Below are 20,260 nucleotides of genomic sequence, written 5' to 3'. Positions count from 1 at the left end.
GCTCCTGGTTCCACACCAAGGCCTCCAGCACTCCCCTTGGACCTTTCAGGGAAGGCCCCACAAACCTTGCATCTGCTCTTTGCCTCCTCCTGCCAGCACAGTAGTCCCACAGTTCTGAGCAGCCAGGAGAGGATTAGCAAGTTGCTGCATCCATTTAGCAAGCACAGGAAAAGAACTTCCACAAGGATATCCAGATTTTATTTTTCCCCCAGCTGTAATGTCCTCACACACACACACACAGTGAGCAGGGCAAAGAACTGCCACTCCCCCGGAAAAAATAAGGAATGTGAGAATGTGACCACACCAAAGGGAGGCAACAGATACCTTTTCATCCCTTGACAGCCAAAAATGGTGGTGAAAACCACAATGTCCTGATCAGTTTTGAAGCCAAGGTGGGACTGAATGTTATTTTTCCATGAGGAGAGTTTTGCTTTCAATACAGATATACCTTCTCCAAGCAGAAGGGCCCCTTGAGCAGCCCCTCTTTCCATGATGTATTTGTTTGGGAATGTGGAACCACGGAGCAGCTGGGGCAGCATGGAGATCCCAGTCCAGCTCTGTGCCCTGTGCCCACTGCAGCGAGGTCTCACCACTTGCTTCCTGCCCCCGACAGCTTCTCTTCTCTAAAAACTGTTGGTTTGGGCTTCTTGTACTGCCTGCACATTCTGCTTGAGCCCAGTTTCCTACTGGACTCTGGCACGTGGATTTTCCACAGGGTTCTCAGCAGTCAGCTCCATTGAGTCTTGCCAGATGACGCAGCTCCCAGCACCAGCTCCTCTCCCTCTGGCTTTACTCCTCCTCAGGGAAGAAGAGGAAGCAGGAACAGTCTGCAAGCTGAAAACCCCTTCCAGCAGCAGCAGTGACTCAAACTCAACGTAACGCTCCTGGCATTTCACCATGGGATATTGTAGCACAGGGAACAGAAGCTCTTTCTTCTGGAAAACTAAAATGTGTTATTAAAAATAAATAAATTGGGAGACTACCAGGCTGCTCACCACACTCCCAAACAGAGGGACATTCAGCCTGCAAACAAAGCTGTAAACACCCCTGGAACACCAACAGCACCACAGAACATTCCCAGAGCTGTCACCATCCCATTCCAGGGCCCACACAGACAACACAGGAATTGGTGTCATTTAACCAATCGCTCAAATTGGCATCAAATACCCCTATCCCTCGAATGCTTAAGCTTAATTAGAATCACAGAATACGAGAAGAGTGAGCAAATTCAGCAGTTTGGTACCGCTGGTGTTTCTGTGAAAAGGGGTTTTGCTGTTACACTGGAAGGAGCCAGGGGAGAAAAGCCAAGCTCAGAGCACAGGGAGCACCAGCAGCCTCGACTCCCTCTCCTCAGCAGCCTCCACGTATCTCTCTGCTTTAAGAGCAGTTTTCAGCCTACAGAGGGGAAAGACCCTGACAAAACCCACGGATGAAGTGCCTGGACCAACCCCAGGATGTTCACAGCCATAAGGAAGCCTCGGGCCAGCAGCAGTGGAGCCCCATCCCAGACCTGCAGCTCACCCTCACCTCCACTGAGGAAAACCCCAGTCCAGCCTCAAAACCACGACAGCAGTGCACCGTGGAAAGCTCTGCTGCCATGTACAGTGATCTGAGCTCAGCTTAACCTCCCTCTGAGCCTGCTTTCCTTCTGCAGAGCAAGCACCATCCACTCCAGCTCAGCAGTAGTGGCACTCTGGGAGGAAATTGTCCCTGTGGCTCTCCTTGGTCATGTTCCTCCTCTTCCCTCCACCCCACAACTCACACAAACAGTAATAGTTTACTCTGCCCCACACCAACGCCAGCAAAGACTCCACAGGGAAGGGGAAACTGCATCACAAACCAGTTCTGGAAGATGGGACAATTTCTGCACAACTCTTAAGTCATGCAGAAAGGCCAAGCTGGCATTTCCACTGCCCCATGGTATCTTCAGGGCTATTCCTTGGGCTTGGATGTTTTGGGATCCCAAAACAAGGTTCATGCCAGGTACCACTGATATTAACTGTGACTCCCCTACTCACACAGAGGATGAGCTCCCTTTCAGCCCGTAGGGATCTTCCTGCTATCAAGCACATCAAGGGCCTCCAACATAAGGATATGGAGCTGGAGTGATTCCAGAGGAGGTCATGGAGATGCTCCAAGGGCTGAAGCCCCTCTGCTCTGGAGCCAGGCTGGGAGAGCTGGGGGTGTTAACCTGGAGAAGGTTCCAGGGAGAGCTGAGAGCCCCTTCCAGTGCCTAATGGGGCTCCAGGAGAGCTGGAGAGGGACTCTGGACAAGGGATGGAGTGACAGGACAATGACAGAGGGCAGGGTTAGATGGGATATTGGGGAGAAATTGTTCCCTGGGAGGGTGGGGAGGCCCTGGCACAGGTTGCTCAGAGAAGCTGTGGCTGCCCCATCCCTGGAAGTGTCCAAGGCCAGGTTGGACAGGGCTTGAAGCAACTTGAGCTAGTGGAAGGTGTCCCTGCTCATGGCAGGAAGTGGAACTGGATGGTTTCAAAGGTCCCTTCAACCCAAAGTGTTCTGTGATTCTAAGCACAAACACACAAAGATATTCACAGTGATTTTGAGAGCAGCCTTACGAAATCCTTGATGCCTCTCCCACTGTGTTCAGGTACAGACCTGTCTCTGCTGGGAAGCCTCAGGCCCGGACCTACAGCATCAACCTTCAGCACCATCCCACACATGGGAAGGGGATGGAAAGATGAAATGATTTTAAAGTGGAAAACAAAGGCTGAGAGGAGCTTTGGGGGCTCTGCTGGACATGGGACAAGCAGGAAAGCATGACTGCCCTACAGACTTGTCTTGGCTGGTTCAGCAAACAGCTGTACTGCAGATGTCCCAAAAAACCCAGTAAGGGGAGCAGCTCCAGGAAGGTCAGTACAGCACCCAGACCATGGACTGTACTCCGAGAGGAGGTGGGAATGCTTTTGGCATGTGGGACGGTCATTTTAAGTACAAAATGCACGACTCCCCAAGGACAAATTCACCCTCTGTGTTGACAGTTACCTCTCACAAGGGGAGCACAGTAGCAAGATCTGAAATTACCCTCTAATCCTATTCCATCCCTGTGAATGAGCCCTCTGGCCAAGCCTCTGCCACATCCCAAACTGGCACTGTGTCCCCTGACCACAGAGTGTCAGGAAAACGTGCCAGTGGAGAAGCTCAGCTGCTTCCAAGGAGAAACAGGCCCAGGGCAGTGCCCATCCCTGTGCTGGCACTGCTGGGGCACCTCCAGGCCTGGGGGCAGTTCTGGGACCCTCAGACAAGAGACATTGAGGGGTTGGGGCATGTCCAGGGAAGGGAATGGAGCTGGGGAAGGAGCTGGAGCAGCAGGAGCAGCTGAGGGAGCTGGGGGGGTTCAGCCTGGAGAAAAGGAGGCTCAGGGGGGACCTCCTGGCTCTGCAACCCCCTGACAGGAGGGGGGAGCTGGGCAGGGGGGAAGGGGTCGGGCTCTGCTCCCAGGGAACAAGGGACAGGACAAGGGGAAACACCCTCAAGTTGCACCAAGGGAGGTTTATATTGAATATTGGGAAAATTTTTTCACTGAGAGGGTGGTCAGGCATTGGCACAGCTGCCCAGGGCAGTGGTGGAGTCCCTGTCTCTGGAGGGATTTAAAAGCCCTGTGGATGTGGCACTTGAGGACATGGATTAGTGGTGGCCTGGGCAGTGCTGGGGGAGGAGCTGAGTTGATGATCTCAGAGGTCCTTTCCGATCCGAACAACTCCGTGACTCTCAGCTCCCCAGAACCAGTCTGGCAGCATTGTACCAACATTTTCCACGGGTGTCTGAATTTACACAAACAAGCAAAGGGAAGGGCTGGAACTGCTCACCCTGGGCTCACAGAGAGGAACCAGCACCAGGAACCCAAGCAGGATTACAAATGGATGGAGCCAGGCCTGAGGAACAAGCCATGGTCCACGGCCATCCCACTGCCAGCAGCTTTCTAGCCTTGGAAACCTGATGGTCCCAGGGGAGAGGGAAAGTTGAGAGTGGCCCAGCAGAAGCAGCTCACCCTGACCAAGCAGAGCCAATGGCTGATGAGGAGCCATTTGTTTTGCAAAAATCCAAAGCCAGGGAGAAAAGCAAAGCAGCCCCTGGGTTCAAAGTGGATCATTCATCTGACAACAAGCAGCAAACAAAAGTCAAAACAAGGATAAAATTCAGAGAAATTATGCAGGCAATTGTAATGATTATCAATTACTGGCTGGATTGAGTTACATAATGGTATCAGCAGCTTGGGAAAGCTTTGGGAGAGGGCCCTGTGAGCAACAGGAGGTCAAACTGACTCTGAAAGAGCCCAGTCGCTGTGTTGTGGTGCACTATCATATTCCAGTAACTCAATTATGATGACCCCAATCCAATTTTTATTAGTCACAGGCTAAGAAAATACACTGCTCCTGAAAAGGGAGGAAACTTCTTGTGAAACTACCTCTGTCTTCTCTGAGCACTTAAAGGGGGGTTTATAAAGAGGAAGAGCGACTTTTACACAGCCAGAACAAGACAGGACACAAAGGGAGGAGATAAGACATAAATTGAAAGAGATTTAGATGGGATATTAGGGAGAAATTCTTCCCTGGGAGGGTGCTGAGGCCCTGGCACAGGTTGCCCAGAGAAGCTGTGGCTGCCCCATCCCTGGAAGTGTCCAAGGCCAGGTTGGATGGGGCTTGGAGCAACCTGGGCTAGTGGAAGGTGTCCCTGCCCATGGCAGAGGAATGAGATGGTCTTCAAGGTTCATTCCAAACTCAACACTGAAAACCCTTTTAGAATGGTTGTTTTCCATTGCTGGGGCTCCTGACCCAGCCTGTGGCAGTGCTCACCCAGTACAAACTGGCCTCCCAGCTGGAGATCACTGGATGCTGTATCCACACCCCAAATCCTGGAAATCCCACGTTTGCTTCCTTACCCACAATATTTGCCAACTCTGCAAAGGTGGAACTGCTTTTTTCTTCTTCTGAGTAAAGAATGTTTCTTTATTTGCAGAAATGATCTCAAATTTCAGAGGAACACAACTAACCTTTAAAAATAAATCACAGAATCAGACTGGTTTGGGTTGAAGGGACCTTAAAGATCATCCATTTCCACCCCCTGCCATGGGCAGGGACACCTTCCACTAGACCAGGTTGCTCCAAGCCCTGTCCAACCTGGTCTTGGACACTCCCAGGGATGGGGCAGCCACAGCTTCTCTGGGCAACCTGTGCCAGGGCCTCACCACCCTCACAGGGAAGAATTCCTTCCCAATATCCCATCTAACCCTGCCCTGTGTCAGTGGGAAGCCATTCCCCCTTGGCCTGTCGTATCCAAAGCCCCTCTCCCAAAAATCCACACCCCGCTCCGCATTCACTGCATTCTCCATCTGCAGCAGAAAGGCAGAATAAAAAGTTTTATTTAATAAACTGGTCACTGGGATAAAATTACCACCCCCAGGCTCCTGCCAGCCCACACAGACAAACCATGCCTTTGAGCATTCACAGCCCTGCCAGCCCCATCCCGCTGGGATAAGCCATCAATCTGATTACAGCCACAAACTATGAAACCCATCCCGGAGATCTGCCTGTGGAATGACCCAGCCCAGCCCTGCCCACCCTTCCCAGAAGGGAAAAACGCCCCCCAGGAGCTTAAAGCCAAGACCCAGCAGGAGCAGCAAAAACCCGGGAGCACAGAAAGCATCTCTTCCTCGGAGCCTTTGGGATATTTGTGAGCGAATCAAGTGAGCTGAAAATGGAATTTGCAAACCGGCATCCACCTCACCCAAAATTACACAAAATATGTTGGCTTGGAAGCGTTTTCCTCTCCGAGGGAGAGAGAAAAACTCCTGTCTTGGAGCTCCTGCAGCACAGACATGTTATTAATGGTGGTAAAACCCCTTTGAAGAGGGAGGAGGAGGGAGGCTGAGCCCAGCCTAGCCCTGTGTGTGGGTGAGGAAAGGGCTCCCACCCCAACCCCCAAAACCCACAAATTCACTGCCATGAATTTCCATGGGGAAAAACTGGGCCCTTGGTCAAAGCAAGCAAAATATTTCAGATTTGTTGCCCTTCCAAAGCACACAGGAGTGTCCACAGGCCAGAGGGGAGCAGGAAAAGCAAGCCTGGATTCACCACGGGGGGTTGCCACTAAAACGCTGCAGTTTGACACTATCCAGACTTCACTCCGAAAAGTAACTGCCAGATCTCTAAATTGTTCTATTTAAAAATAAAAATCAGCTCCAAGATTCTTTGCAGCTGTTGTCTGGGGCAGCCTCTGCTACCCCTAGGATGGTGCCAGGCTGGACACCTCCTTGAGAAGGTGGTGGGAGATCAGAAAAGTACAACAAACCTGCTAAAAACCTTCAGAGGAAAAGTCAAAAGCTGAATATGGAGAGCTCAGCTGAGGATTAGCTGAATGGGGCTGAGAAAGGCTAGTGGTAGGACAGGTACTTGGGGGATGTAAGTGTTAAAGAAAGCAAAATAAATCACATTGAAACGAAGCTCGAACTGATCAAGAGGGGAAAAAAAGAGGCTGAAGATCTCTGGGAGCACAGAGGGCAGAGCTGCCACTGAGCCTGGAGACTTTGGAAGTGGGTTAGACAAACTCTGGGAGCTCTCTTAATTGAGCCGAGGCAGCAGAGATCATGTGGTACAAGAGGTTTTTTCCCTCCTCCAATTGTCTTTTAGATCAAAACAAAAAGGAAAAACAACCCCAGGTGCCAGCAGGATGCTTCTCCTCAGCCTTACAAAGAATCCATTCTGCTCTGCCCCTGCATTCCTAGGTAGTGATAAATCCAGTGAGAAAAGGCTTGGGCTTCATCACCTGGATCACACAGATACAGTGCAATGGTACAGCAGGCAAGACACATAAAATTAAATTTTAGAATAAAAATTGAAAATGAAAACCATTGCACAATGGCCTTAAATTCTGTGCAACCCACAGAACTGCAAGACACAACCCTTCCTGCTTTATAAGGTGACATAAAAGGTATGTCAAGTGTGCACCCACCTCCCTACTCACTGTTCAACCAACCTTACCCCATCCTTCTGTGCCAGCCAGGTGCTGCAGCACAGAGAGTGGCTCCAGGGAATATCAAATCCCGGGGAAATGCAGCTTTGATAAAGGGAAGTGAGAGGAGACAAAAATACCACACCATCAGAAGCTGCCTCACATGTAAGTGAATGGTCCAGGGGTTTTGCAGGAAAAAATCAAGTTGTCGTCAAGAAAAGTCAAGTTTTCCTCACAACCCTTCCATCCCAGATCTTGTTTGCAAGTCCACAGAGCATATCATCAGTCAGTGTGAGCTTTTCAAGTGGCAAAACATTCTCTGTTTGACAAACATCCTCCCGTTAGAGATTGTGGGGGACCATCACCAGGCTCCCCTATCTCGGGTGCCAACCCCAGCACCATCCCCTCCACACACCTTTGAAGATGAAGGTACTGGCAACAGCCTCAATCCCTATCAGCTGTTATCACTTCAGAGAAAAACAAACTGCCTTTAGATTCCCATGCCTTGATCTCCTCTACCCCAACCCAGCACCTCCCTGCCAGGACCACAACCATGGAGCTCAACAACCCAAGCTACTTAAGCAAAAAAAACCCAACCCAACTCCAGTTTTTCTCCCCATGGGAGAGAGGAAAAAAAAAAATCATCCAAACAGAAACCCACAATCACATCAAGTTTATGGAATAAATGCCAGCTGGTCCCTTCCCTTTGACATTTAGCTAATAATTGTTCCAGCCAAACAACCTGACAGTGCTGGGCTCAGCAGCCCATGAATGCCTCTGGTGTTTCACTGAGCGCTAAAGACAACACTTGCTGCTCTCTGGCTCCTCATCCATGTGGTTACACACACACGTGCTCTCCTTAACCCTTCAGCCCTCTCCAGCCTCAGGAATCATCTGGATGTGACCACTCCTTGTGCTTCAATTTAGCCATTTTTTCCACCACTCACACCTTCCATGAACCCACCCTGGGGGCAGCGGCCAGGAAGGAGAGGAGAAGAAAAGGAAGCAGGTACGACCTCCAGCAGTTAGGAGAGGGACAGCAAGAGGACTGGAATTTGCGCCTCATTAACTCCCTGCTGATCCCTACAGATACTTTTGTGATTATCCAGCCAGCCATCAAACCCTGGCCCCTCTCTTACAAGCATCCCAGTTCCAGTTGTAGTACAACCTTTATTTATACCTTGAAGTTCCTCTTCAGTAACTTCAACAACATTTTACCTACTGGTGATATTCCTCCCCTTTAACTTTTACCTGACCTGGATCTCCATTTTCCAAAATACCCCTTTTGGGCCCAAGTTACAGCTGCTTCAAACAAAGTAAGTCAAGAAACCTTCCCAGAACTCCTCCCTTTATTACTCTGCACATCAGGGGAGGGTTAGGTTGGATCTCAGGAAAAGGTTCTTCCCCCAGAGGGTGGTTGGGCACTGAACACGCTCCCCAGGGCAGTGGGCACAGCCCCAAGGCTGCCAGAGCTCCAGGAGTGTTTGGACAACACTCTCAGGCACATGGTGGGATTGTTGGGGTGTCCTGTGCAGGGCCAGGTGTTGGATGATCCCTGTGGGTCCCTTCTGACTCAGGATATTCCATCATCCACTGGGAGCTTACAGACCCCATCACCAACCCCCTCCTCCTTCTCCCTCCGTGTCTCCTCATGCTTTTCTAAGCTGCAAACTCACACCAAGTCTTCTGGAACACACAGTTCACCACAAACATCACTTTTCCTGTTTTGCCAAGCCTTTGCAACACCCCTCTAGGGTGCCTGGTACCTGCTGGCTCAGCTGTTGTCCCATCAGCCTCCCCAGGGTGCTCAGCACTTACTGTGCTGAGGCTCAGTTGTTCTGCACCCCAAGACCTGGCTGTGCCAGTCTCTTGCTGAAGAGAAAGGTGTTAAAAAAGCGTAATATGCTTCAGCATTACCGGTAGCTGTGCTCAGGGGGAAGGAACAAGCAACTTTAAAGGAACAGGCAAGGCCAGGAGCCTGCAGACAGCCCTTCCCAGCTGGCTCCACACAGCCAGAGCTCCCGGCAGCACAACGCCTCCCTGCACATCCTGCTTAGTTCAGGAGTGCCATTAACACCTTGCAGTCACTCCTCAGGCCACGATCTCAGAGCGTTTTACAGGCTCAGTGTGGCACCTCTGGAGCTCTGGCACAATTCCCACCGGGCTCTGAGCCGCACACGCCACGGGCACCGACAGCACCAGAGCCACCTCCCGTGTCCCCTGCCGTGTCCCCTGCCACCCACACGCCTCTGTGCCCCCACTGCCCACCTCCTTGGGCTCTCCACGCCGAGTGCAGAGGCACAGGGCAATGAACGGTGCCCTGCTGAGGTGCCAACGTGCCCCGGAGCCGCGGGCACCCTGCGCAGGGTCCGGGAGCCTCCTCCGAGCACGGACCGGCTGCTTCTGCTCCCTGTGCTGGAACAGCAGCGGGGCCGGCAGGCACGGAGTGCCCGGGCACAGCAGGGTGGTGCTTTGTCCAGCACAAAGCCTCTCTCACCTGGCAGAGGCAGGAGCAGCCGAGGTGCTCCTGGAACTCCCTCCAAAGAACCTGTAATCACGACACGGGTCTGCCAGCAATATCTTCTGCACACCCAGTGCTCTCACCAACAAAGAAGTTGCCTATCTCCGCTTTACAGAGCTATTTCCTGAAATAAATACCTCTGTTTTATCTTTAAGAGGTGTTTTCAGCACGAGATAAAAAGCCCTCCTCCAGCAAAACCTTCCTTCACACATGATTTGCTTTGTCATGGCACTTAAATACACGCGCAGAAGCTCCGGCTGGAGGATGAGAGCAGATCCGGCCACGCACAGAGAAACTTCACAGCAATACCTGCACGCCTTAAAAAAAATAAATCCCCTTTTCCTGGTAGCGATGCCAGCACAGGCCAATGAATAAAATACCAACAAACCCATCTCCATCCCAAGGTGTGCTGCCAGAGCTCGCTCCATTTTGGGTCATACCAGGCAGCTTCAAATTATATTGCATCTCATCTGCGGCAGGGAAACACAGGCTCGCCGGGGTACAAAGCAGCAGGAAGAGGGGGAAAAATACACATTCAAGCTGTCAAAGTTGGAATAAGCGAGGTAGCATAGAATCACGGAACGGTTTGGGCTGGAAGGGACCGTAAAGATCATCTAATTCCAAGCCCCTGCCGTGAGCAGGGATGCCACCCATAAGGTATTATCGAGGTGATCCACAACCAGTGCAGTGCCAACAGGGGAGCCTCGGCACTAAGGGGGGCACGGGGCAGCCCCAGATCCCGGGATCTCACCACTGCCCAGAGAAATCCAAACGCGTTAATGATGGAGAACAAAGGGGGGATGCGGTTCCCAGCGGCACTGCCGGGACGCTGTTCCCAGCGGACTGGGCGCTGGAAAACAGGAGCTCCAGTTTCTCCTGGATGCAGGAGGCACAGAGGGAGCCATTCGGGCCCACGCGTGCCCTTCACCTGCGACGGCAGCGGGGCGGGCGGCGCAGACGATGCCCTTGCGGACATTAAAGGCTCCTCCAAGGGCCGGAGCCACGGACACGAGCCACGGACACGAGCCACGGACAGAGCCACCATCACCACCAGCGGGGCACCGGGGACCCCCGGCACGGTGGCCGCGCTGGGCGATGCCGAGGCAGGGCCCAGGCCGGGGGCAGCGTGTGCCGGGCCGGGTGGTCGCGGCCCGGGGCTCACCTGCTCGGCCCCGTAGGCCGTGGCGAACTGCACGAACTCCTCCACCCGCACGAAGCCGTCGCCGTCGCGGTCCAGGGCGTCGAAGACGGGCCGGAGTCGCGGCTCCTCCTCCGGCGGGGGCTCGGCGGGGCCCCCCGGGGCCGGGCTGTCCCCGGCCACCCCCGGGGACCAGGGCGGCGGCCCCGGGTCGGGACCGGCGGGCTCAAGTGCCCAGAGGTCCAGCTCCCGTTCCAGCTCCAGCTCCGGCTCCGGGTCCAGCTCCGGCTCCGGCTCCACGTCCAGCTCCGGCTCCAGCTCGGGCCCCGGTCCCGGCCCCGGGGGCAGCGGGGGCTCGGTGCCCGGCGGACGCGGCTCCATGTTCACCGGCGGCGCTGCGCGCCCGCCGCCGCCCGCCCCGGGCCATGCCCCGCGGCCATGCCCCGCTCACATCGGGGCGGTGCCGGTGCGGTCCCCGCGGCACACACGGCTTTGTGCGAGGAGCCCGGCCCCGGGGGCGGCCCCGCCGGTCTCGCCCCGCCCGGGGACGCGGCTGCTGCGGGGGGCCGGGGATGGGGGAGGCGGCGGCGCCGAGAAACAACCCCGCCGCCCGCCCGCCCGCCCACGCCGCCGCTCCGGGGCCGCCCGCGGAGAACCGCCAGATCCAGCCCGGCCGCCGCCGCAGTAGCCGGGGAGGTGACGTCACTCGCCTGCCGGTGCGTCCCGCCCCGCCGCGGCGCGAGCCCGTGCGGAGGCCACGCCCGTCCCTCGGCTCGTGCGCGGCGGGGGCGGGGCCGGCGGGGAGGGGCGGGGCCACGCCGGGCGAGCACGTGGGACCGGGACCCCCGAACCCCCCCGGGGGGCACCGTGAACCGGCCCCCGACCCCCCTTGGGGATGGAGTGGGAACCGGGACCCCCGAACCCCCCTGGGGATGGAGCGGGAACCGGGACCCCCGAACCCTTCCGTGGATGAACGGTCCGTGCCTCGGGAACCCCGAACCTCTGCAGGGGGGAACTGTGCACCGAGACCCCTGAACCCCTCCGGGGCAGCACCGTGCACCGGGATGTCTGAACCCCCCCGTGGGAAATCGTGAGCTGGGGCTCCCAAGCCCCTCCAGGGGGTGCACCGTGCACTGGGACCCCAAATCCCTCCGGGGGGAATCGTGCACCTGGATCCCCAATCCCCTCCTGGGAGATGAACCATAAATCAGGATGCCCAAACCCCTCCAGGGAAGGCATCATGCTCTGGGACCCCAAACCCCTCTGGGGGGATGAACCGTGCACCAGGACTCCCAGCCCCATCTGGTGAGGGGCACTGTGCACTGGGACACAGAGCTGGGACCACCGCATGGATTAATGCCCAAGTTCAGGGCTCACAGCCTGTGGGCTCAGCCAACTGGCCATTTCTGCTGGAGCACTGGGATGACCCCACTGACACACTCGTGAACTGGCTGACTAGGTGGAATTACAGCCCCTGGGTATAATTAGCAGCAAACCTGATGAGCAAGAGAATCCCTGGCCACAGTGACCCTGCCCAGGCCATGGATGTGTGGGACCGCTCGGGCTGAGCCTGGTTGGGCCACAATGTGTCCCCCAGCATGGCTTTCCCAAAGCTTCACAGCTTGACCCCAAGAGCTGGAGTTCAGCAGCATCTCTGGAGAGGATATCACCCCTGTCCAATCAGTCCAGGGCTGGGAAGGATGGAAACCTCCACTTCAAATCCTTTTCCTCATTGTAGCCATTTCCAAAAGTGAGGAAGGCAGGAGGGGGCTCCTTTGTCAGTCCCACAGGGGGGAGTGCACAGCTGCTCTCCCTGGAAGACACCTGCCTAAACCACTCCCTGCAAAATCCCCTGGGCATTACAACTCTGAGTTTCCAGACAGCTCAAGCACCCAGGGATCCAGCCTGCACAAGGCTGGAGGGCCCAGCCTGACGCTGTGAGCAGCAGCTCTGCACCCCTCGATGTGTTCCTGCAGCTCCAGGACGTGGCCCAAGGCTGGGCTCGAAGCTCTGTCCTTCCCCTGGTGCTGGAGGCACGTGGCCAGGGGCTTGGTTCCCTCTTCCTTTGGTGGCCACAGAGCCAGGACAGCCCTGACAGTGCCCAAGTCACTTGGCTGTGGTTAAATATGACAGTAAAACACACAGACACTCCCAGAACGGGGATGCAGCTCAGCGAGGACCAACACATCCCACACAGGTACCTTCCCCAGGAGAAAATACATGTCCTGTTATCTAGGAAGAGGGATATTCTGGTGGGAGGCAAATCCCAGGAGACCTGGGCAAAGGACAACCCCCAGATCCCATCCTAAGCCCTGCATCCCCATCCCTCTGAAGGGGTCAGTCTCTCACCGAACACCTCAGCACCTCCCTGTCACCTCTGGCTGCTGGAACCACCTTCCCAGAGCAGGCTGGGGCTCAGGAGGGGGCAGGTCCCCCCGTCCCACTGGTCTGGAGCACTGGAACACCACAGCATTGAGGACTGGGGCCACACAAGGCAATGGGAGCAGCGGTTTTCCCCCCTCCCTCGGGACCCAACACCAGGACCAGTCGCCAGGGCAGGGTGTGGGTGCTGAAGCTGCTCCTGCTCAGAGAGAAGCGTCACTGCTCAGGGTGCAAATTCTTTATTCGTGACCTGAAGGAAGGAGCAAAACCTGGCAAGTTTACAATCAAGTAGGAAACACAATTAGGTGGGAAAACAAGCTTCATGGAATTCAGAGTGAGGCTAAAAGCTGCCTTCAGCAGCAGGAGGCTGCATGGGAGCAGTGTGTGCCCCCAGGGTGCTGGCACCCCAGTCCTTTGGGGAGGATCTGCCTTCACACCAGCTCTGCTCCTGGGAGAGGGGCACCTTGGCTGCATCCATGGCAGCCTTCAGGATGCCCACTCTGGACTCCCAGAGGGGATGAGGCCACTTCCCCCTGCCAGGGGCCGGTTGGTCCTTGTTTCCCCTCTGAGAGCTGCTGGATCCTGCTGCAAAGGTAGAGCTGGCCCCACCACACTGGGTGATTCTGACCCCAGGTGAGCTGAGCTACTCCCCCTCCCTCAAAGGAGCTGCTGCTGGGGGTCCTGGGCAGTTCTCAGGCTGAGATGGGGGCAGAAGAGGATGGATATCCCGGGGCAGCACTGCCTGGGACTTGGGAAAGGCCAGGAGAGCAGCTCAGAGGAACACAAAGGGACAGTGACCATCCCAGCCTCACCCCTTGTGCTGTCCCTGCACCCTCAGCCACAGCAGCTCAGAAGACAGTCAAGGCACAGGATGGGTGTGGGACTGCTCCCCACCCAGTAACTCCTGAGCTCTGTCCCCCAGGCAGACACAGGGCTGGCAGTGTCACCACCACCCCCAGTTACCAATCAGAGGCCATGGCCATGGGCACCTGCTCTGGGACAGGTGTCACCCCGAGGGGTCCCAGGGCAGCTTCGGTCACGTCTGTCCATCGGTCAGTCCCACGCTGTCCATCACTGGGGTTGGTTTGCTCCTGCAGACCAGAAATCTGCAAGAGAATGTGGAGGTGGGGACACAGTCCTGCCTCGCCAGGCCCGGCTCATGGAGGCTACTGGGTGGGACACAGGCAGGGGAGATGGGAAGGAAGGAGACCCCTTTCCCTGACAGCCTGGGGGGAACACATACAAGGAAGAGGCTGTTGGGACCCTCTGTGCCCAATCCTGCTGCTGGGGCACAGCAAAGGGACATCATGTTGCTTTGGGGGACACTCAGAGGTGTCTGGACAAGCATCCAGTGGGAATGACAAGAAACACCATGTAACAATGCAGGCTCAAAGGACAAACCTAGCAAGTTCTCCTGCCCTGCCCAGGTCATCTCTATGAGTGTCCATGAGGTCACCATACCCACTGCCATGGCAGCCATGCACATAGAGAACCGTGGAACTGTTTAGGTTGGAAAAGCCCTCTGTGATCATCAGGTCCAACCATTCCCCCAGCACTGCCCAGGCCACCACTAACCCCTGTCCCCAGGTGCCACATCCACATGGCTATTAAATCCCTCCAGGGATGGGGACTCCGCCACTGCCCTGGGCAGCTGTGCCAGTGCCTGACCACCCTGTCAGTGAAGAAATTTTCCCAATATTCAATATAAACCTCCCTTGGTGTAACTTTGGGCTGTTTCCCCTTGTCCTGTCCCTTGTTCCCTGGGAGCAGAGCCTGACCCATCCCTGGCTCCACCCTCCTGTCAGGGAGTTGTAGAGAGCAAGAAGATCCCCCCTGAGCCTCCTTTGCTCCAGGCTAAACCCCCAAGCTCCCTCAGCTGCTCCACATCAGACTTGTGCTCTGTTCCACAGGGAAAGTGTTTCCCTGAGGAGCCCTGCTCCGACCCCCCGGGGGGAAATGCACGTCACCTAGAGTTTAGCAGAGGATGAGGCAATACCCAGCAAGGCAGAGAAGCTGTTGGCAGAGGTGAGCCAGCTCCCACCATCCACGACCAGGGTGGTTCCTGTCACGTAGGAGGAGAGGGGGCTCGCCAGGTACAGGCTGCTGTGGGCAATCTCCGTCTTGTTCCCCGCGCGCTGCAGGGGGATCGTGTCAAACAGGCTCGATTTCTCAGCAAATTTCCCACCTAAAAGCGACAGAAAATAGTCAGCTTGGATCGTGGGAGCACCTGCCCATCACCACAGCCTGCCAGGTACTGCAGCACTGCCTGTGGGGCTTGTTCAGTGCTCCAGGGAACTGCAATCGGATCCTGGGACAACCCTGGGGACACAAACCTGGGGAGAGCTAAAGGAGGGGAGCTCAGGCCCAGCAGTGGGGTTTGTACTGACACAGCAAGCTCAACATAGGACCTCAGAGAGCTTTAGAATCATGGAATGGTTTGGGTTGGAAGGGACCTTAAAGCTCACCCTATTCCAACCCCCTGCCCTGGGCAGGGACACCTTCCACTAGCCCAGGTTGCTCCAAGCCCTGTCCAACCTGGCCTTGGACACTTTCAGGGATGGGGCAGCCACAGCTTCTCTGGGCAACCTGTGCCAGGGCCTCACCACCCTCACAGACAGAAATTTCTTCCCAATATCCCATCTAACCCTGCCCTCTGGCAGTGGGAAGCCATTCCCCCTTGGCCTGTCCCTCCATCCCTTGTCCCAAGTCCCTCTCCAGCTCTCCTGGAGCCCCTTTAGGCCCTGGAAGGGGCTCTCAGGTCTCCCTGGAGCCTTCTCTTCTCCAGGTGAACCCCCCTAGCTCTCCAAGCCTGGCTCCAGAGCAGAGGGGCTCCAGCCCTTACAGAATCTTCATGGCCTTCTCTGGACTCACTCCAACAGTTCCATGTTTTTCTCAGCCTCCAGGGCTGCTGCACCAGCACTCCCCTGATGGACTACAAGCGCCAAACCATCAGGCAAGGCTGAGTTTTGGGGGAGCACGTTCCATCATGGCATCAGAGAGCACAAAAAGATGCCACTCAAGGGAAAAAACAGTGCCCTGGGAGGTACCAGGGTTGTGGAAAGGGCTGTTCCCCCACAGGGACGTGCCAGCCCACAGGACAGCCTTGCCCAGCAGCAACACTGGCACTGGGGGTCCCCCTGGTCCCCTCCCAGGGAGATGCCAGGCAGGGATGGGAGCCCAGGTTGCCTCACCCAGTCGCCGGAAGCCCTCGGTGCCCGTGATGGGTCCTGGGGCCAAGCTGTTCACACGGATGTTGTTGGGTCCCCACTCCACAGCCAGGTGACGGGTCATGGCATCTGGGGAGGGATTACAACAGGAATGAGACATGGGCAGCAGAGCCATTCCAGTAACTCTTTTACTGGGGGGTGGAGGGCAGGCAAAAAGAAGACTCTGGTTGAGAACAAAGGACTCTGGCTGAGAACAAAGGACCCTGGGAGAGAGGGAAGAGCCTCATCCCAAACCCAGGCATGCAGTAACCACACCCATTCATGCTTGCCCCTCCCCAGGACATCTTCCCATCCCAACATTTGGGAAGAACTGTCTTTTTTACTGGCCCCACACAACTCAAAGCCCCAGCAGGGAGCACTGAAGTACCTATAGCAGCCTTGGCAGCTCCAGCATGCACCTGGAGGGCCTGCCCTCGGTAGCTCAGGGTCGCTGTGATGTTAACGATGACCCCGCCGTGGTCCTGGGGAAGGAAAGGAGATGTGGAGTTAGGAAACAGCACAAAGGGTCACATAGGGAGGACAGCAGAGCTGGGCTAGGAGGGACAGTCACCCACGGGCACTGCCAAACCATCACTGGGGCAGCTCTGTCCACCCAACCTCAGAGCTGGGGCAGTCAGAGGAGCCCTGCCAGGAAGGTGGGACATGCAGGGAACAAGGAAAGGACAAGAAAAAGCAAAAGAGCTGGAGAAGGAGCAGCAGATCACAGGTTCTTCAGGTGGTAGAGTATGGAACAGCCCAAAGCCCAAGGACAAGCAGGATTCCCAGGTCAGGGCTGGGATCCCTGGAAGGGAATGGAATGGATCTGCACAGGGTGGGTGGCAGAGGCCCAGCAGCACGGCCCTGAGTACACGGTTGCTGCGCTCCCTTGTGCCCTCCACACTTCCCCGAATTCCTCAGGAGCACAGCATGGTTTGACACTACCCCCCACCTACCAGAGCCTCTCCTCCGAGTCCTCTGGCTCTGGTGCCACTCACCCAGAAATATTTCTCAAAGAGGACTTTGGAGGTGTTGAAGGTGCCGATGGTGTCGATGTCTATCACTGTCTTGAAGGCGTTGAAGGACAGGGCACTGGCTGGGCACAGGAAATTTCCTGCAGCACCTGAACAACAGGAACAGTCAGAACAAGACCAGGAGAGATCCCACAGGTTCAGGGCAATTCTCTGACAGGCAGGGCGAGGGATACAGTCTGGGTAGACTGGCGAGCACGTGGAGACAGCCCTGATATGGGGACACGCTGGTGGCTCCAGGTGCCCAGCAGCACGGCCAGCCCGAGGGCAGAGGCAGGGAGGGTCCAGTCCAGGCAAACAGGGATGGCCATGCACCATGAACCTCCATGCTCCCAGGGAGGCCCATGCAGGAACATGCCCTGGCCAACAGCAAGCCTGTCCCAAATCCTCCCCCTGCCCACTCCATCCTCACCGTTAATGAGGATGTCGATCCTCTTGAACTCCTTCAGCGCCTCATCCACCGCTGCCACGATGGTCTGGGGCTGCCTCACATCTAGGGACAGAGGCAGGCACTGCTGCCCTGTGGCTGCCACCAGCTTTTTGGAGGCCTGCAAGAATAAAAAGAGACTTCAGAAGCTTTCTGGGACTTTCTTCTTCAGCAGGAGTTGGACCTAGACCTTGTATCAGCTGAGCACGAAGTCAGGGAGGAGCCACATCCCTGTGAGCACACAGCAAACAGCGTGGCCAGGGGAGAGACCTGTCTGAACATGGCCAGCTCCTGCCTGGCAGCAGCCTGGGAGCCCTGGGGTAGACAGGGAAAACTCCTGCACATCATGTCCCAACCAAACTGGATGCTGGCCTGGCCCTGAGGCTACAACTTGCTAAGCTCAGTTATCTTTGTGGCCTGCCATGGACACAGCACACCCCAGGAAACATCTCTGCAGGGCAAGTACAAAGGTTGGACCCCAACGAGGCATTTCTGGCATGAGTACAGACATCATTAACCTTTAGGTCCAAACAGTTAGTGGGCAAAAGGGCAAAGGCAGAGCAGGCAGGTGTCAGCTGTGAAAGGGGCCAGCTCTGCAGCTCAGGGTCTGCCACAAGCCACCCCTGAGACTCATTAAGAAAGTGATTTTCCCTAGCAAATTAAGCACAACATCCAGTGACACTCCACCTCCCTGCTTGGACTCCTTGGGCCCCTTCTGTGAGAGGCTTTGAGCCCCAACAACACTCTGGTGCACTGAGCACCAGGAGCCCCAGCCTGTGACCCAGAGGACTAAAACCTGCTGAGCTTTGCAGCTTTTTCTAGCATATAAGGGAACATGAAGTTACAGCACACCTGCACCTTCCCCTCTGCCCCAAAACACAGGATAACAGAGCTTTTGGGGCTCAGTGTACCCACCTCAACCAACACAACCCTTGCACAAGGGCATCTGGAACTACTCCAAGCTGAGGTTTAAGTCTGCCCTTGGGTTCTGCCACGTTTCTGCTGACAAACCTCTACCTCATCTTGTTTCTCCCTCTCTCACCCAGAAAAAGCCAACGTGATGTGTGGAAGATCCCCCCTAGAGCAGGTTCCAGGTTAACTGAGCTGTGCCAGGAGGTGCAGCCCCCCTAAACCTGCAGGCACCCTGCCCAGCACCACCAGCTGCTGGTGCTGGAGTGCTCAGAGCTGGGAGACAGGGCAGCACCGGCAAGTCCTCTCTCCTGCTGCACTATTCCCAGGGCTCCCAGCTGCAGCCAGGGAGGGCGGAAAGATTCCCAGACTCACCTCGGACACCCGCTCCAGGTTCCGGCTGGCAATGACGGTCCGGCAGCCGTGCCTGCAGGGAACGGGCTGGTCAGAGGGGCCGGGCAGCGCCGGCTCCTCACCGGCACCTCGGCAGTGTGGGCAGGCCCTGGAGGAGCCGCTGCGGCCCCGAGCCCGCAGAGAGAACCAGAGCTCTGCCCCGGGCTGGGACGGGGCCGGTCCTGCTCCCACAGCCGCAGCCCCGGAGCCAGTCCCGCTCCTGCCCAAAGCTCTGCTCGGGGCTCTGCTGCCCTCGGCTTCACACCCCGGGGCTTCCAGGGCCCGTCACCGCAGCTGGGGAAGAGAAGGGAAAGGGGAAGGGGAGAGGGGAAGGAGAGAAAGAAGGAGGGAGGGAGGGGTGTCCGGACCTCATGAAGATCTCGGCGATGCGGAAGCCGATGCCGGAGCCGCCGCCGGTGATGAAGGCGACCTGACCCCTGCGGGAACAGAGGGACGGTGAGAGCCGGGCCCCGGGGGATGCGGCGCGGTGGGACCCCCGCGGCCCCCGGGACTCACGCGAGCAGGTCGGGGCTGAGCAGGTGCCGGTACTCCCGCAGACACTCGTCCGCCTCCTCGTCCGGAGGGGCCTGCGCGGCCATGGCGGCCTCGGCCATGGCGGGGGCGGCGGCACCGCGCACTGCGCCTGCGCGGCGGCCGCCGCGTCGCCTTGGCAACGGCGTGAGCCAGGGGCGGGCACAGCGCCCCCCAGCGGCCACGACGGGAGCTGCAGCACCGCGGGCGGAGCGGAGCTCCTGGCGATTCCCGGCCATTCCCGGCCATTCCCGGCCATTCCCGGCCATTCCCGGCCATTCCCGGCGGTGTCCCGGTGCATCCCAGCGGTGTCCCAGCGGTGTCCCAGTGCTCCCAGCGGTGTCCCGGTGCTCCCGGGGATTCCCAGCGGTGTCCCGGTGCTTCCAGCGGTCTCCCAGTGCATCCCAGCGGTGTCCCAGTGCTCCCAGTGCTTCCAAATGCATCCCAGTGGTGTTCCGGTGGTGTCCCAGTGCTTCCCAGTACATCCCAGTGGTGTCCCAGTGGTGTCCCAGTGCATCCCAGCAGTGTCCCAGTGGTGTCCCAGTGCTCCCAGTGATTCCCAGTACACCCCAGTGGTGCGTCCCAGTGTTGTCCTAGTGCTTCCCAGTGGTGCATCCCAGTGTTGTCCTAGTGCTTCCCAGTGGTGTCCCAGTGCTCCCAGTGCTTCCCAGTACAACCCAGTGGTGTCCCAGTGTTGTCCCAGTGCTGTCCCAGTGCTCCCAGTGGTGTCTCAGTACACCCCAGTGGTGTTCC

At 56.9% G+C, this 20,260-nt stretch overlaps 2 protein-coding genes across 4 annotated transcripts in view; both read right to left on the bottom strand.

Annotated features, from left to right (window-relative positions):
• RAB11FIP3 (RAB11 family interacting protein 3) overlaps positions 1-11,027 on the bottom strand; it is a 78,124-nt gene extending 67,097 nt beyond the window's left edge. Inside the window, exon 1 of one of the 2 annotated variants that reach the window (XM_051780721.1) lies at positions 10,656-11,027. In XM_051780721.1, the coding sequence (XP_051636681.1) occupies positions 10,656-11,012 (357 nt within the window). In that variant the 5' untranslated portion in view covers positions 11,013-11,027. The remainder of the gene's footprint in view (positions 1-10,655) is intronic. The other variant, XM_051780731.1, reaches the window with a different exon arrangement.
• Positions 11,028-13,236: 2,209 nt separating this feature from the next.
• On the bottom strand, positions 13,237-19,654 carry DECR2 (2,4-dienoyl-CoA reductase 2). 2 transcript variants are annotated; one of them, XM_051781530.1, is made up of 9 exons: positions 19,493-19,654; positions 19,345-19,413; positions 18,959-19,010; positions 17,660-17,795; positions 17,215-17,339; positions 16,608-16,701; positions 16,205-16,309; positions 14,981-15,198; positions 13,237-14,119 (listed from the first exon to the last, which is right to left on the bottom strand). In XM_051781530.1, the coding sequence occupies exons 1-8, from the start codon at positions 19,588-19,590 to the stop codon at positions 14,981-14,983; spliced, it is 897 nt and encodes a 298-aa protein (XP_051637490.1). In that variant the 5' UTR covers positions 19,591-19,654; the 3' UTR covers positions 13,237-14,119. The 2 variants fall into 2 exon arrangements, with proteins under 2 accessions (XP_051637490.1, XP_051637485.1); XM_051781525.1 differs by having other exon boundaries at positions 15,010-15,198.
• Positions 19,655-20,260: the final 606 nt, after the last annotated feature.

The sequence above is a fragment of the Manacus candei genome, unplaced genomic scaffold (genome assembly GCF_025592945.1).
Source record: "Manacus candei isolate 608988 ecotype Guabito, Panama unplaced genomic scaffold, ASM2559294v1 h1tg000002l, whole genome shotgun sequence".
Classification (NCBI taxonomy): domain Eukaryota; kingdom Metazoa; phylum Chordata; class Aves; order Passeriformes; family Pipridae; genus Manacus; species Manacus candei.
This window is presented reverse-complemented; position numbering and strand designations above follow the sequence as displayed.